General features: G+C 40.4%; 2 protein-coding genes across 4 annotated transcripts in view; one reads left to right on the top strand and one right to left on the bottom strand.

Moving 5' to 3' along the window:
* Positions 1 to 14,761, bottom strand: part of MCM9 (minichromosome maintenance 9 homologous recombination repair factor) — an 85,002-nt gene that overhangs the window by 46,381 nt on the left and 23,860 nt on the right. The gene's annotated exons all lie outside the window — the stretch shown is intronic.
* Positions 447 to 13,183, top strand: ASF1A (anti-silencing function 1A histone chaperone). Its single transcript, XM_036871382.1, has 4 exons — positions 447 to 814; positions 6,638 to 6,753; positions 10,742 to 10,918; positions 12,203 to 13,183. The coding sequence occupies exons 1-4, from the start codon at positions 706 to 708 to the stop codon at positions 12,416 to 12,418; spliced, it is 618 nt and encodes a 205-aa protein (XP_036727277.1). The 5' UTR covers positions 447 to 705; the 3' UTR covers positions 12,419 to 13,183.

The raw sequence follows: 14,761 nt of genomic DNA, 5'->3' as shown, positions 1-14,761 counted from the left end.
CCGTTGGACTTGTGTAAAGAAAGCGTTAAACGAAAAAAAAAAAAACAAAAAACCACACTAAGCAAACCCGAGGGGCGGGCTTCGCCGGAGACCGCGCCCTCCCGCCGCCGTGCCGACGGCGAGCAAGCCTTCCCGCCGCGGCCACGCCTCTCTCCGCCTCGCCGTGGCCACGCCTCCTCTTCCGACCCCGCCCCGCCGAGGCCACGCCCGACGTGAGGCGCGGGAGCCGCCGGGCCGGAGGCGGGGCCTGAGCCGCCCCTCCTCCCGCCGCCGCCGGCGGCCTCCGCGCGGGCCTCACAGCCCGTATTCCACTCACTTTGTTCTCCGCCTTTGTCCTAATCCACACCAGCAGGTGGAGCCGCAGTTAAAGTTTCCAAGTCCATTCCGAGAGCGGGAGCCCATCTTGCTCGCCGCGGAGGCCCTCGCTGGAGGAGGAGGGTCAGAGCTCGGGTGCAGCCAATCGTGGGCAACGCTGCTAGTTATCAGAGCAGAATGGGCTGTAGTTTAGTGAAATAGGAAAGCTGCAAAACACTGTGGAGTGTTCCCGTGTAAATAAAAAGAGGAAAAAAAAGTTTCTCAAGTCACCGCTGCACGACGTCGGGCCGGCGCCGGGGCGGGGGTCTGCGCTCTCCCGAGCGGCCGCGCGCTGGACTTTATTGTGCCGCAACAAGCCCCCGTTCCCATTGTTTGTGTTTTTTTCAAAATATGGCAAAGGTTCAGGTGAACAATGTAGTGGTGCTGGATAACCCTTCTCCTTTCTACAACCCATTCCAGTTCGAGATCACCTTCGAGTGCATCGAGGACCTGTCTGAAGGTGAGTCGGACGCCCGCCCGCCGCCGGTCTGTCAGTTGCGGGCTGCAGACGTTGAAAGTTTCCCGGGCCCGGCCTCGCGCGGGCGGCCGGTGCTCGGCGCCGGGCGGGCTGCGGGCTCGGCTCTGCGGAGGGAAACTTGAAGTTGATGGACGACGGCCGGCGAGGCGTGCGCGGCGTTCGGCCGCAGCCGGGGCGCCTGCCGCGGCTCAACTTGCGAGGAACTTGTTCGAGCGGAGGTAGCCATGTTGTCAGCTTTGTCTGGCGGGCGGACGGTTCGCGAGACCCGCACTCGCGCCCGTGGCGCCGGCCGGGGGTCGCGCCGGGCTGGCCCCCGGCAGCTAACGGCCTCCGCGGCCCCCACGGCCCCAGTGAGGAGGTGGGAAGGAGAGGCATGTGTGTGTGGTCGCGCCGGCGAGTTCGCAGCGGAGCCATCTTACCGAGAGTAGAGAACTGGGCCACCGACCCCGGCGTCACGACGCCTCCTCTCCGCGGGTGACGAACGCGGCGCCCCGCCTGCCCACCTTCCTGCCCCCGAGCAAGAGGCAGATCCATTTTTAGGGCTTACGCTGGAGTTGCCGTACTCTCCTGGGTGGCCATGCCCGGCCGCCTCGGGGAGGAGAGCGAGGCTGTCCTCGCGCTGATTTCTGGCTCCCTGGACCAACCAGCGGGGGAGGCGGGCGCAGGCTCGGCCCCTCGGCGCCGCGGGCCGGTACTCCCGGGGGCCGCGGGTGCTCGCGGGCCGGCGCTCCCCGGCCGGCGCCCGGGATGCTCGGGGCGCCTGGGGATGCTGGCGCTCAGGCTCGTCCAGACCAACGTGGACTCCTCATCCTTAATGACCGAAATCTTCTCTCCTCTCTCTCAGGAAGAAAAATATTGCTAAGCTAGGAAGTTACATTTAACCCGAGAACAGAAATAAGTAAAATACTTAAATAATTTCCAGGACTTAATCACTGGCTTCTAAGTAGTCTGAAAGAAGACTTTCTTCAAGAACGCGTTGAAATCTAAATACAGTAACTCCACATCCAAATACCCTGAACATAAAACACAAAAGTGGGCTAGGAAATAAAAGGTAAAGTCCTGATGGCAATGCAAAATTTTTTACTATTTTTTTCTAAGTACGTCTTAAGGTCTTCAAAAAGGTAAATATTTAATATTTGCAGTAATAAATTTAGAAAGTTAAAATTTGCCAAGGTCTTTGCGATTTTATTAAAACAATCCAGTGCTCCATTTTCAAAATTTGAGGGGGAAAATTTTAACTTCATCAATGGCAATTTAACAATTAAATAGGGGACATACTTCTTTGAACTTACAAGTATGTTTAGCAAAATGCACTTTATATGCTAATCAAGGCATGTAAAGCACTTTCACTTTAAAAATTAGTTCTTAATCTCTGTATAATGTATTTTATGTAGGGTGTTAACTTGCTAATTTTTAAATTACAAAAACAATATATGCTCATTGTAATAGACTTTTTAAAAATTGTACATACATAAAGTTAACAGTCCTCTATACTCAATACCTTCCCCCATCTCACTCTAAGTAACCATAATTAACACTTTAGTCTGTGCTCTTCCATATAGTTTTACTACATATATAAAGCACAAATGCACATATATTAAGTAGGGCACATTTTGAAAGACGATTCATTTATTAAACTAATTCCTAAATAGGCCATTGATAATAAAATTAAAGGGGATTTTTCTGATTACGGTACTTTGAAAATATTTGGTTACTTTCCCATAGTACTACCATAAGCACTTCAGCCACCAGGCCCATTTTCATGCCCATTAAACTAATTTTCCCTTTTTTATTACCAATTGCATATAAAAATGGGCAAATGCATGAACAACTATTGAGTCCTTTCCAACTTACACTACAGTGTTTTAGGCATTAGAACTTCTTGAAATTACGGGTATTTCTAAGTGATACCTTCCATTTTAGGAGCCAGTTCTGAACAAGGAAGTTAGATGATTCAGGATGTTGTTACAGGGCTTTGACATTGGATGGTTGAGACCTGCCATTGATGTGTTCTGTTTGTTAACTAGGATCTGTTCAGAACCCAGCTGAATCACATCAAAGTTTTTACTAATGTCAGGAATATACCTACTTCGACTTGTATACCTCACTTCCCAGGGCACCTACACTGGGCGTTTATTTAGTATTGTTTAAGAGTTTAAGCTGAGTCATACTAAAGCTGCAAAGGAATCTTTCAAAAAGGTGCCATGCTTATGTACTCCACCTAGAGGCTGTGTGGATTAAGGAAATTGAGTTTACTTAGCAAAGGTTTCTTATAGGTCCCATCTTTTATACTGCAGTTCTTTAAAAAAATTTGTTCTTGAAATTGAACTACAGAATATTCTGAAGAGAAATTTTCACTTTATAATTTTGTCTCAAGTCCCAAGCCAGAGGTTGGCCGCCATTTTCCATACTTTAAGTTGTCAACGGCCCCCAAATGTTTTCACTTTCCTTTAAAAGCTGCCCTGTAGCTTTGCTTCAGAAAAAGCCTTGAGGAGTACTTACTCTTAAGAGAATTTACTTGTTTCTACTGTAAGACCTATACAGGGGTAGGACAGCAATCCACAGATTTAAGCAGAGGCTTTTCTGTAAATCTGGGAGATAGGAGACAGTGGATGTGTTTGATCTGATGGTCACCAAACCTGTACAAGTTTTGATTGACTTTATTTCTCTCTTTGTTATGCCTTGTGGATTGCGGACTCTCTGCTTCTTTACTGAATGGAGCCTTTTTTTTTTTTTTAAGTTGATCAATATCAATAATTATAACTACTGCCAGTTGAATACTTATAATGTACCAGAACTGAATGGTGCTTCCTACTTTAAAACCTCAGGCTTGTACTAATTCACAAAGACTACATACTTCCCCCTAGATCACAGGTCTTCCCAAGTAGTGTAATTAGTTTGAAATTCCCTTGGTGACTTCCCTCACTCCCACTACAAAAGGAGATAATTTGCAGGCTGGGATTACCATGATTAAATGAAACAGTTAACTTTTTAAATAAATGAGTAAACTCCTTCAAGTGATAATCTGTGCAAAGCATCTGACCATATCCCTTCTTGTTTCAAATATAGGAGACAAGGGAATGAAAGCTGGGTTCCAAAAAAAAAAAGGACAAAACAACTGATGCTAATTTATAAATAAGTACTGAGCATTTTAAACTCAGTAGCTACAGCAAGCATCCATAAGCGTAAAAATTAAGGTCCAGGTGTTCCCTGAGTTACAGCCTATACTCCTTAAGGCTAGATTATCTCCTCATGGCCTCTGCCCTCACCCATTCCTTCCCACCTCCCACAATTAAGTTCCTTTATTTCACTATTCATTTGAGAGCTAAAAAGGGAAGAATTTATCTTCCTTAGATTTTTGGAAAGAGCCCAGGCTTTGGAGTTGGGTCCAAGTTGGGTCCAGGCTTTGGAGTTTATGTCCAAGCAGAGACATAGCTTGGATTCTGATTATTCGATTTACTAGCTGTATGAATTTGGGTATGTTACTTAGCCTCTCAGAGTCTCAACTTTCTTATTTGTATAATAGGTATAATTAAATCCATATGATACAAAGCTGTTGAGGTTTTAAACAACAGGTGTGAAGTGGCAAGACCAATGCCCAGCACACAGTAGGTATTTTATGAAAGTAGGTCTTTAAGTCATAACCATGTTCCTATGCCAGACCACAAATGCCAATTTATACCAATTAAGCTAACAGCATGATACATAGTAGTACAAATACATATGAAATGAACAAAGCATTATGAAAACCTCTATGTGACAATTCCCAGTCTTATCTCTACTCAGCTAGTTTAGTAGCTTCCACACCCCTTTCTTCTTAAAACCCTTTCTCCAATTGACTTTTGGGTTACCTACCTCACTAGCCACTAGTTTTGTAACTTACTTTATTGATCTTATCTCCCCAACCTCTTAACTTTGGAGAGCGCCCAGGCTCACTCCCTAGGGATCCCACCTATTTTCAAGGCTGTACATATGGACAGTTTCTAAATTTTTACCAGACCTATTCATTATCTCCACTTATTCATTATCTCTAGAACTCCTGATTGTTTCCCTCCCCTGCCCCCTGTAAAAATAAGTGGCTCTTGCTGGCTCTACGGGATTTATCCAGAATATTACTCCTTCTCGCCCCCAGGGCTACATGTGGTCCAAGCCACCATAATTTCTTGCCTCAACTGAACTATTCTGTTTCTTCCCTTGCCCTCTTACAGTCTATACTGAACACAGCAGCCAAAATGATCCTCCTAAAATGAAAGTCAGCTCATGTCACTCCTCTACTCAAAACCCTCCAGTGGCTTCCCATGCCACTCAGTGTAAAAGCCAAAAATCTTTATGATGGCCTTCAAAATCTTGCCTCATCTGGCCACGCCTTTCGCCCCCAATCTCATGGTTGGCTGTTTTCCCCTTTGCTCGTTCCGCTCCTGCTGCGCTGGCGGCTTTGCTTTTTCTTGAGCATGTCAAGCATGTGCCTACTGCGTGGCCTTTGTACTTGCTGTTCCTCCTGACTAGATATTCATACTGCTTGTTCCCTCTCTTAATCTTCATCAACAAACAGATGATCTCATGAGATGTCAGATGAAGGACCCTGCATCTGGAAATGTGCTAGAAACTGGAGATAAAGTGGTCTAGGTCTGGGACAGAACCATGACATAATAAGTATAAACCTAAAGGATCTTTTAGTTCAATAACTTGCAGTTTGTAATACAGTATGAATAAGTATTACCTATACTACTTCTGTTATCTATTTAGAGAACAAAAATATCTACAAAGTTACACAAAAATGACAACACATGGTGGCATTAAGTGGATTCTCCACAGGTGACCCAGAAACACCCTCTGGGATTGCTGGTGTAGACTCTGTGGAGTGAATCCAAGAGGCAGGCCACACAGTGCCAAACACCCTAAGAGGACTGGGAGGTCTCAGAGAATTTGTATTTGTAGAGTGGTCTTTCTCCCCCCATTAAAGAGGAGGCCTCTTCCAAAGAACAATCATTTGACTCATCTCTGGGTTCTTCTCACAGAGCACACTGTAAAGGGTGCTCAATAAAGTCTGAATTACACGGAACGTCTTAGGTTGCACTTTATTCTGTCTTGTTACTCGTGCCTGTTCCCACTGTAAATATTCTGATGTATCAAGTGGTATAAGGATCCTTGGTTTCCTCTTCCCAGTGTAAAGAATGTATGCCATGAAGGGGTGCCATGAGGGAAAAACCCCGCTGTGGACCTTTAACAGTTGATGAGTTGAAGCCCTAAGGGGCTTCTGATCCACAAGAGCAGTTTGCAAGTAATGATTTTTCCACTTTGGAGCTCTTCGATGATTTGGATCTGTGCAACATAGCATGGGGGAGCCCTTCCAAAGTGTGTTTAGCAGGTTGTTAAAAGATGACATACAGAAAAGGGGGGGAGGGATTCCTTAGCCAAATAAATTTGGGAAACACTGGATTCATGGTACTGGTGTTCCTTACTGAAGGATTTTTCAGACCCCTTGCTCTGCCAGTGTGCTTTATGAATCCTCAAGAGAAGGTTGTAGTATTTCCCAAGTTTTTGGCCATGTTGTTTTGTTCGTGAGGAGCCCTGCCCAGGGACCAGTATTTCACAAAACAGCATTTTGAGAAACTGTGGTATGAAATGTAAGAATTTCACACCCTAAATTTATAAGGAGCACTTCAGTGCCTTTCTGGATTTTCTGCTATGAAAAGCCAATTTTAGCAGCCAATAAATGGTGTAAGTGGACATTCAAAGGGTCTTTGATGTCATCTCATAATGTAATTAATGAATATGAAATAATGTTTTGGTTTTTAACCCTAGACCTGGAATGGAAAATTATCTATGTGGGCTCTGCAGAAAGTGAAGAATACGATCAAGTTTTAGACTCTGTTTTAGTGGGCCCTGTACCTGCAGGAAGGCATATGTTTGTATTTCAGGTAAGATTATTCTTGGTAAATATGTATGCCAAATACATTTCTAAATGGTCCTTAACCCTTTCCTTTTGGGTTAAATCACTCTGGTTCTGCTGCATTCACTTTTTGTCTGCTTCTATCATGTTTTAAGAAGTCTCTGTGTCATGAAGGAATGCCACTTCCTGATTTTGTGTGCTGAGAGATGTTACTGTGATGTTTACTTCAGGGTTTGCACAGCATGCAGTAAACCTTATACTCTTCAGGGCCACGTGGTGGTTAATTTTGGGCTCTTCCTGTGAATAGTCCCTTAGTATGAGACCTTCAGGGCGGCTGTCCAGCAGCCCAAAACAGGGATTCAAAATGCTTACTACTAACTGGGGATCGTTAGTAATATGCATTTTCAGATTATAGTTTCAGCCACTAGGAATGATGATGATATAACAAAACAACTTTATTCCAGCATAATCTCAGCTAGGTTATCAGGTATGTTAGAAGATAGAGATCTACGAGATCTTGGGTCACTGGAACTAAATGAAGTCCAGTGGTCTACTAAAGCATCTACTCTACACTTCTTATAGAGGATTACTGTTAAAAATCCACAACTCTATTTATCATTTGTGAGGAGAAATTCTACTAACATAATTATGTTCTCAGATACCACTGACAGTATTTAGGTCTGTGCCAAGTCTTCAGACATTGTCTTCTGCATTCAAAAATATTACTTCTTTTAATCCATGTCAAATTGTTGTATAAAACTATTCAGTCACTCCTCAATTATCAATGTTTATTAGAGGGAGAAATTTATAATAATTCAAAGAGTAACTAGCCATTGCTTTTTAAAAAACTATTATTCTTAATTTTGTTACAAGTATTTCTACCCAACAGAGTCTCATTAGTTAAGTAGAACCCACTGAAAATCTAACTCTTCTCTTCCTGACCTCTCACTTCGCTCACTTCACAGATGGGACCAATTTAAATAAATTCTGTTGGTCAAATAATCCCACCAGATATGAGCTAAGAATCTCTCAAACATATGGTATCTCTAGAGCTGCTACTGCTCCCTCCCCTCTCCTAAATATAGAATTCAGAATCTTGTTCTCCTAGCCCTAGTGCTTTTTATTAAATAAAAAGCAACAAATACTATATTTTAAATAAACGGTTAAGAAAAGCTTAAATATATTGACTAAAAGGCTCAAATACATTAAAAGTGCTGTTAAGCTGAGTTGTGTGACTGTGTGGGGATGCACTGCAGTTGTAGACCTGGTTCAGATCCCACTCTGCTGTTTATTAGCCACGTGTGACTTCAGACAGGCTCCCAGCCTCCCCTCGTCACTCCAGTCATCCCTAAAACGTGGATACTAGCCTACCTCATAAGAACGTTACGAGGATTAAATGAGGAATAAAGCAGTTTAGTATAATCACTGACAGACAGTGCCTATTTCTATAATTGGAACTAAGCTTTTATTCTCTTAGCTTCTTGAAATTGTTATACAAAGAAGCAGTATTTGCTCTGACCCACAAGCCTGGAGAACCTGTACTTCACAGATGATAATTTATGATGCAAGAAACTTGATTTGAGAGGTAGTAATATACCTTTCTATGCTGCTAAAACCAAAACAAAACAAAACAAAAAACAACTTGCAAATAAATGCCGTGTTTTTGAAACAAACTTTTAAAAATCTTTTCTATGTGTTTATGTTGGTTAAGAATACTCCTTAGCTTTTGGCTTGAAGTATCATAGGAAAAAAATTACTCAAAACTATTTCCCTCTAGTGATTTTTACCTTAGTATTCTGTGCACATGTTGCCAAAAGTACAAAGGAAGTACAGTGTGATTTAGATCATATGTTCAACCTATGCATTTTTCAGAATTCACCATTATCAGCAGAAAGGAACTTAAAACAGTTTTTATTTTATGTTTTAAACAAACTACCATAGCATTCTCCTGGTCTGCCAGGATTTTGCCTCAGAATAAGGCTAGCAGGAAGGTGCCCGGACGTCTGCCTAGTATTGCTTGTTGGAGTCAAAGATCTCTGCTGATCACTTCTCCATCCTAAATGATCTGAGAGGCCTGCAGGCTTCTCTCCTTGAATTTGCTCAAGCTGAATCCTTCAGCAAACAAAATTTAAAACACAAACATGCCTAGAACCAATTTGCTGAGGGGATGGGAAGCAATAGAGGGGAAAGTTCCCATAGTACTGAACTACCTCTATTTCCCATCTCCACCCAAAGGCAAACAGCATATTCTCAGGACAGGCCCTCTGTCCCCATTCTGGTATCTTTCCAAGAGAGATCATAAACCATGTCAGGGCAGGAACTGAGTTATGAATGAATTTCAAAATACTAAGTATATACTGTGTGCCTAGAGCTATGCCAGACTCGAGATCACAAAGATGAGCTGGATGGGATGCCTGCCAGAGATAAAACTTAGAATCGCAGAGAAGACTGAAGGGGAAACATATTTAGATCATTGGACATACATTAATAGAGAATTTGTGTTGAATAATATGAGTGCATAAAGAGTGCTATTAATTACACCTTTGAATTAGAAAGCGTTTCACTAAAAAGGATACATTTGATGCAAGCTTCAAAGATGAATTTTTCAGAATGTTAGGGAAGGAGTATATGCAAGGCACAGAGGCATGAAAGCTTATTACATTTTAAAGAACCTACATTTCTAGACCAAGAGATGTGGAGTTAAAGGGGTTGTGATGTTGGTTGGAGACCAGCTGTGAAGGGCCTTATAAATGAAGTTAAAAACTGAGATTTTTATCTCAGAAATGAAGGTAATCATCTGAGGTTTTAAAACCTGGTAAAGGGATAGGAATGGATCTGTGCTTAGATAGCTAATGCTGGCCGCAGTGCAAATAGGCTACTGCTGGGGGAGACCAGTAGGGAAGTTTTAGTCTGGGTAACTAGGTGAGTGTTTTATGCCTTTTTGTGTCACCTACATGTGGTAGGTATACTGTAATCATGAGTCTTTTATGATAATGGCCTGATTGAGAACACCAGTCAGAAGTGTTCCCAAGCTAAGGCATTGGATGAAGTGTTCACCGAGGCCCAGGGATGGTCCTTAAGTGTCGTAGCAAGAGTAAGCCAATCTGCTGGGACTTCATGCACTTACCACTCAGAATAGCTGCTTCAGGTCATGCTCAGTGCCTCACCATCATGCCTGTCCCCAGTCTGTGATTCCTTCCAACCAGTGTCCTTACTGTCTTCCACACGGCTGTGGACAGGGCGCTAGCCTTCACTCATGTTCTCAGCCACCTCTAGCTCACTTGCCCCACCTTCTGCATTCCTCAAGGTTCAGCTTACAGCACTTTGATTCAAAACGAGGTCATTGATTACATCTGCCTCAAACAATCTTTACCTTCATTGAATTTCCATATGTGGGACTATTTGTATTTTTTGAAAATCTGCTATATAACTATTTCCATTCCATTTTCAGTTTTATATTAATTTACTATTAGAATATCTGTGAAGGGTGGATGAGTGGATATGAGAATATGTGTCCTGGGAAACTGGATAACAAACATTTGCTGCCAAAAGGCTATATGGAGATAACTGAATATTTACTACTTTAGGTCTGAAAATTATGACTGGGAAAACTGAATATTTACTAATTTAGGTCTGAAAATTATGACTGGGAAAGGTTGGAATTAATAAGACTATTGATTTGCTTACTATATTTTAGAAAAGGTTCTATAATTGAATATTACATAACCCCTCATGAACAACCACACACTGTAGCCAGAATTATTTTTCTCTAGACATAATGATGCTTTCAAGTGCCCAGGGTACTTAGGTATACTGTGGAGAAACATGTGAATTATATTTTCTAGCTGTAAGTCAGTTTCAAAAAAAAAAGTGAGCATTTGCCTTCCCAGTATGATTTCCACGTTTTGGTTGCTGCACCCTTAACCAAAGGTGCTCAGTGTAACCAAAACTCCAGTTTTGCTTATGGTTAACAGCCTTTTGTGATGTGTGTTTCTTTTCTTTTTAAATTATTCTAGGCTGATGCACCTAATCCGGGACTCATTCCAGATGCAGATGCAGTAGGTGTAACAGTTGTGCTAATTACATGCACCTATCGAGGTCAAGAATTTATTAGAGTTGGTTATTATGTAAATAATGAATATACTGAGACAGAATTAAGGGAAAATCCGCCAGTAAAACCAGACTTTTCTAAGGTAATGCTCTGATTATTCCTTTTTCATTAATTTTACTATACAATTTTTTTAAGCAATTGCCATTTCATGGTACACTATGAAAATGGCTTTGAGACAAAATAAATTTGAGGTCCTTGTGCCAACTGAGCAAACTAATCTTTGTTCCATTACCATGGATGACCTCAAACCCTACCTCCAGATGAGTCATTAGTAATTACTGTTGCTTCGGCACCTTGAGAGTCTCTGATGGTTTAGAAAACTGAAAGTGCCTCCTATAAGAAACAGGTCTCTGTTAATGGCTCCCTGTATGGCATTGCCCATACATCATGAGTCTATCCATTTCAGTCTTCAGACATTCAAATCCATGGTTGTTGTACTGATTATTCAATATTTTTGTCTGTAACTCTTCCCAAAATTGTGGGGGGAAGATTTGTGTTTGTTTTTCATAGGAACATTGTTATCTCAAAACTCCTATACACCTTGCTTTATGTGCTATTCTCAGAGGTTAAACTAAAGGTCTTAAATATTATCTGGTGGTGAAAACAGCTTAGCTTCTGAATGAGAAGCTGAAAATCTGTGACTCGGTATTCTCAAAAATACTAAGTACTTTATGATTTTCCATTGGGAGCTGTAGTAGGTTAGTAACTGGTGATTTTTGTGAGATTGAACATACCACTCTATCTGCCAGACCATGCAAGAAAAATTACATGGGAGTAGAATGGAATGTTCTCCTTTCTGATAATAAGGCTGGAATGTTTTTTATTCTGATGTGGAACGTTCCATTTCTAATTTATTAGTTACCTGTATGGTTCCTTGTATAGCAAAAAGAGAAGAAACTAGAATATTGTTTCTAAGAATGAGCCATAATAATTAAAAGATAGGTAATAATGAGAGGTCATTATGTGGGAATAGTTTTCATTTTCCTTGAAAGTATTAGTGAAGAAACACCACATTAATCTAGAAAGCATGTTAATTTGTTAAAGCATCCTCTGAAGCATTCAAGAGATTCTCTCCCCTTTAGGAAACAAGTACAGAGTTAGAATATTTTGTTGGATAGTAAAAGAGCTGGATAATTCCCTCAGGTTCTCCACATCTTGCTTCCATTAGGCTAAAATAATTTCTTTGCTTCGGCCCTATTTCTTGTTTATTAGTTATGTTTAATGTGCTTTATTTGACTTACACCTTTGTATATGAATTAGCCCTTTAGGAGTACTAATATAAAGAACCATTCTATTAAGGTCTATTTGTGTATGGTAATCTAACTTTCTTAGTGTTTACCATTTATATATTTCCTTCTTCCTCTAGCTTCAAAGGAACATTTTGGCATCCAATCCCAGAGTCACAAGATTCCACATTAACTGGGAAGATAACACAGAAAAACTGGAAGATGCAGAGAGCAGTAATCCAAACCTACAATCACTTCTTTCAACAGATGCATTACCTTCAGCATCATCAAAGGGATGGTCCACATCAGAAAACTCACTAAATGTCATGTTAGAATCCCACATGGACTGCATGTGACCACCTGCCATCCCTATAGTACAAATTAAGCTATAAAAACACACAGAACTATTTCCCTGAAATTCCGTAAGTACATAGTCAAGATACAATGTGAAGAATTTGTTTAAAAAACATCCTGTAGAAAGTTTATAAGAAAACCAGTATTTGAGCAAATTGTGGAATATAAATACAACTATTTTTAAGTAATTTTTTTCTCTAATGTGTTATTTTATTCTGAAACTAATCTGATTAAAACATATATATTATTTTCTTTTCCTCTATATGTAATTAAAGCACTTATAAAAAAAAATGAATCATTAGACCAGGTTGTAAAGATGTCTTAGCCTCTTGGACAATAATCTTTGGACCACTATTTTACTAATCTTTGAAAGAACAAAGTTAACTTCAACTAAAATGTGTCTTCCTGTCATAACACATAATTTGGTTTGATTTAAGGGGCAAGTTTTCATTCTTTTTACGGCATGCCCTTAAAGAAGGGATTTGAAGTCAACTGTATGCTACCAAGAACTCTAGGATCTGATTTTCCAGGCCACCTTGAAGCCTCTTATGGCTACTGTTCAGTTCATATGATGTCAGACAGCATTCAGTTTGGTTTCTAAGACAACAAATGTGGTTAATTGTTTATAAGGTCCTCTGGCTATGATTTTTGTTTTTATAACAGTTCAGGACATCAGAACACTCCTTGAATCATACATCATTATTACCCAGTGAATTCAGCAGGTCAAGAGCAGATACAAACTCCCTAAGTTTAAGAACAGGAGAGTATAATGACTTCGTTCCGTTCGTTAGATTTATAATACTATGAACTTAACTCTTTAAATCTGTTTTGCTAGGTCATCTGTTGTTGGCAGCATTTATATAAAAACAGTGGATTTGGAAAGATATATTTAGCTTTATCATAATAGATAAGTTACTATTTTGGAACTATATATATTTTCACATGTAGTACTCTTCTCCATATCCCCTGACACTCATGCACAATAAGATTAGGCATATTTGTGGTGGACATATTTTAGATAGCTTTTCCAGGTAAGTTTTTTAAAAGCAGTCTTGGAAAGGAATGCATAAACTAAATGGGCCAAAAAGTTCTTTTTCCTTGATGAGAGCTAGGTCCTTCCTCAAAAAGTTTCTTATGCTCCAGTAAATTAAATGTAGAATATTCTCATTACTCTTGCTGCTAAGCAAGACATTAGCCATATAATGCAGTTATGCAGTGCCTTCATATCTAAAACTTTTATACTGCACTTTTTAAAGCTTTTATTTTGAGGAAGGGAAAGGGGCATTTGTCTGAATATGGATTCTAAGTTGTATATATTTCCTGTCATTCTAAAAAGTGACTTTGTGAAGCAAAATTTTGCTAAATGTTAAACTTTGAAATTTAATATACCAGATAATTAAAATACTGTCCACTAACTAGTTCATAGACTTTAAAAGTAAAATACATCCGGCTGTTAAAACAATATGAAGAAAATTTCATTTTTGTCTAATTGCAATTAAAAGAAAATGTTAAAATATTAAAATGAAAATAAAAGTAATACTTTCCAACCAAGAGCTCAGTGATTAATATAACAAGAACACAATACGTGCTTATTAGGAATAAAGCATATATAAGCCAAATTTCCAAATCAGTTCACTGCTGAGTTTTTATTCTGATTAATTATGATTGGTTTGTACTGACATCAAAGGGTTAGGTTTTTATATCAATTTGTAAACCGACAGCCAATTTTCACAAAAGTTTGAGACTTAAAAACTATTATCTCTTGGGGCTTCCCTGGTGGCGCAGTGGTTGAGAATCTGCCTGCCAATGCAGGGGACAGGGGTTCGAGCCCTGGTCTGGGAAGATCCCACATGCCGCGGAGCAACTAGGCCCGTGAGCCACAACTACTGAGCCTGCGCGTTTGGAGCTTGTGCTCTGCCACAAGAGAGGCCACGATAGTGAGAGGCCCGCGCACCGCGATGAAGAGTGGCCCCCGCTTGCCGCAACTAGAGAAAGCCCTCGCACAGAAACGAAGACCCAACACAGCCAAAAATAAATAAATAAATATTTTTAAAAAACCCAAAAAACTATTATCTCTTATTTAAAATTTTTATGGTTCTATAAGATAATTTTAAAAATTAAAGATTTAGTATTCAGACATTAGGAACTAAGAAACTGTAATGCATAGGTTGTTTTTTATTTTTCCTGTTTAGCTGGATGCTGCTTGAATTATAGCTAGAAAGTTTAGAACTGTTTTTTCCCTTTCTGATCATAGTAAATAGCAATGTCCTGAGAAGATAAACATGAACAAATTAGTTATGCCACAAAAGAGATAGGCGTGTAGGCTGGAGGGAATGAGGATATCA

The sequence above is a fragment of the Balaenoptera musculus genome, chromosome 12 (assembly GCF_009873245.2).
Source record: "Balaenoptera musculus isolate JJ_BM4_2016_0621 chromosome 12, mBalMus1.pri.v3, whole genome shotgun sequence".
Lineage (NCBI taxonomy): Eukaryota > Metazoa > Chordata > Mammalia > Artiodactyla > Balaenopteridae > Balaenoptera > Balaenoptera musculus.
Note: the sequence above shows the minus strand (reverse complement) of the source record. Positions and strands in the feature narration are given on the sequence as shown.

Bases quoted from the DNA above. Each gene is read 5' to 3' on its own strand.
- ASF1A (XM_036871382.1), top strand. From the start codon at position 706: ATGGCAAAGGTTCAGGTGAACAATGTAGTGGTGCTGGATAACCCTTCT. The intron at 6,754-10,741 runs GTAAGATTATTC...AAATTATTCTAG, and splicing joins GGCATATGTTTGTATTTCAG to GCTGATGCACCTAATCCGGG. The intron at 10,919-12,202 runs GTAATGCTCTGA...TTCTTCCTCTAG, and splicing joins TAAAACCAGACTTTTCTAAG to CTTCAAAGGAACATTTTGGC.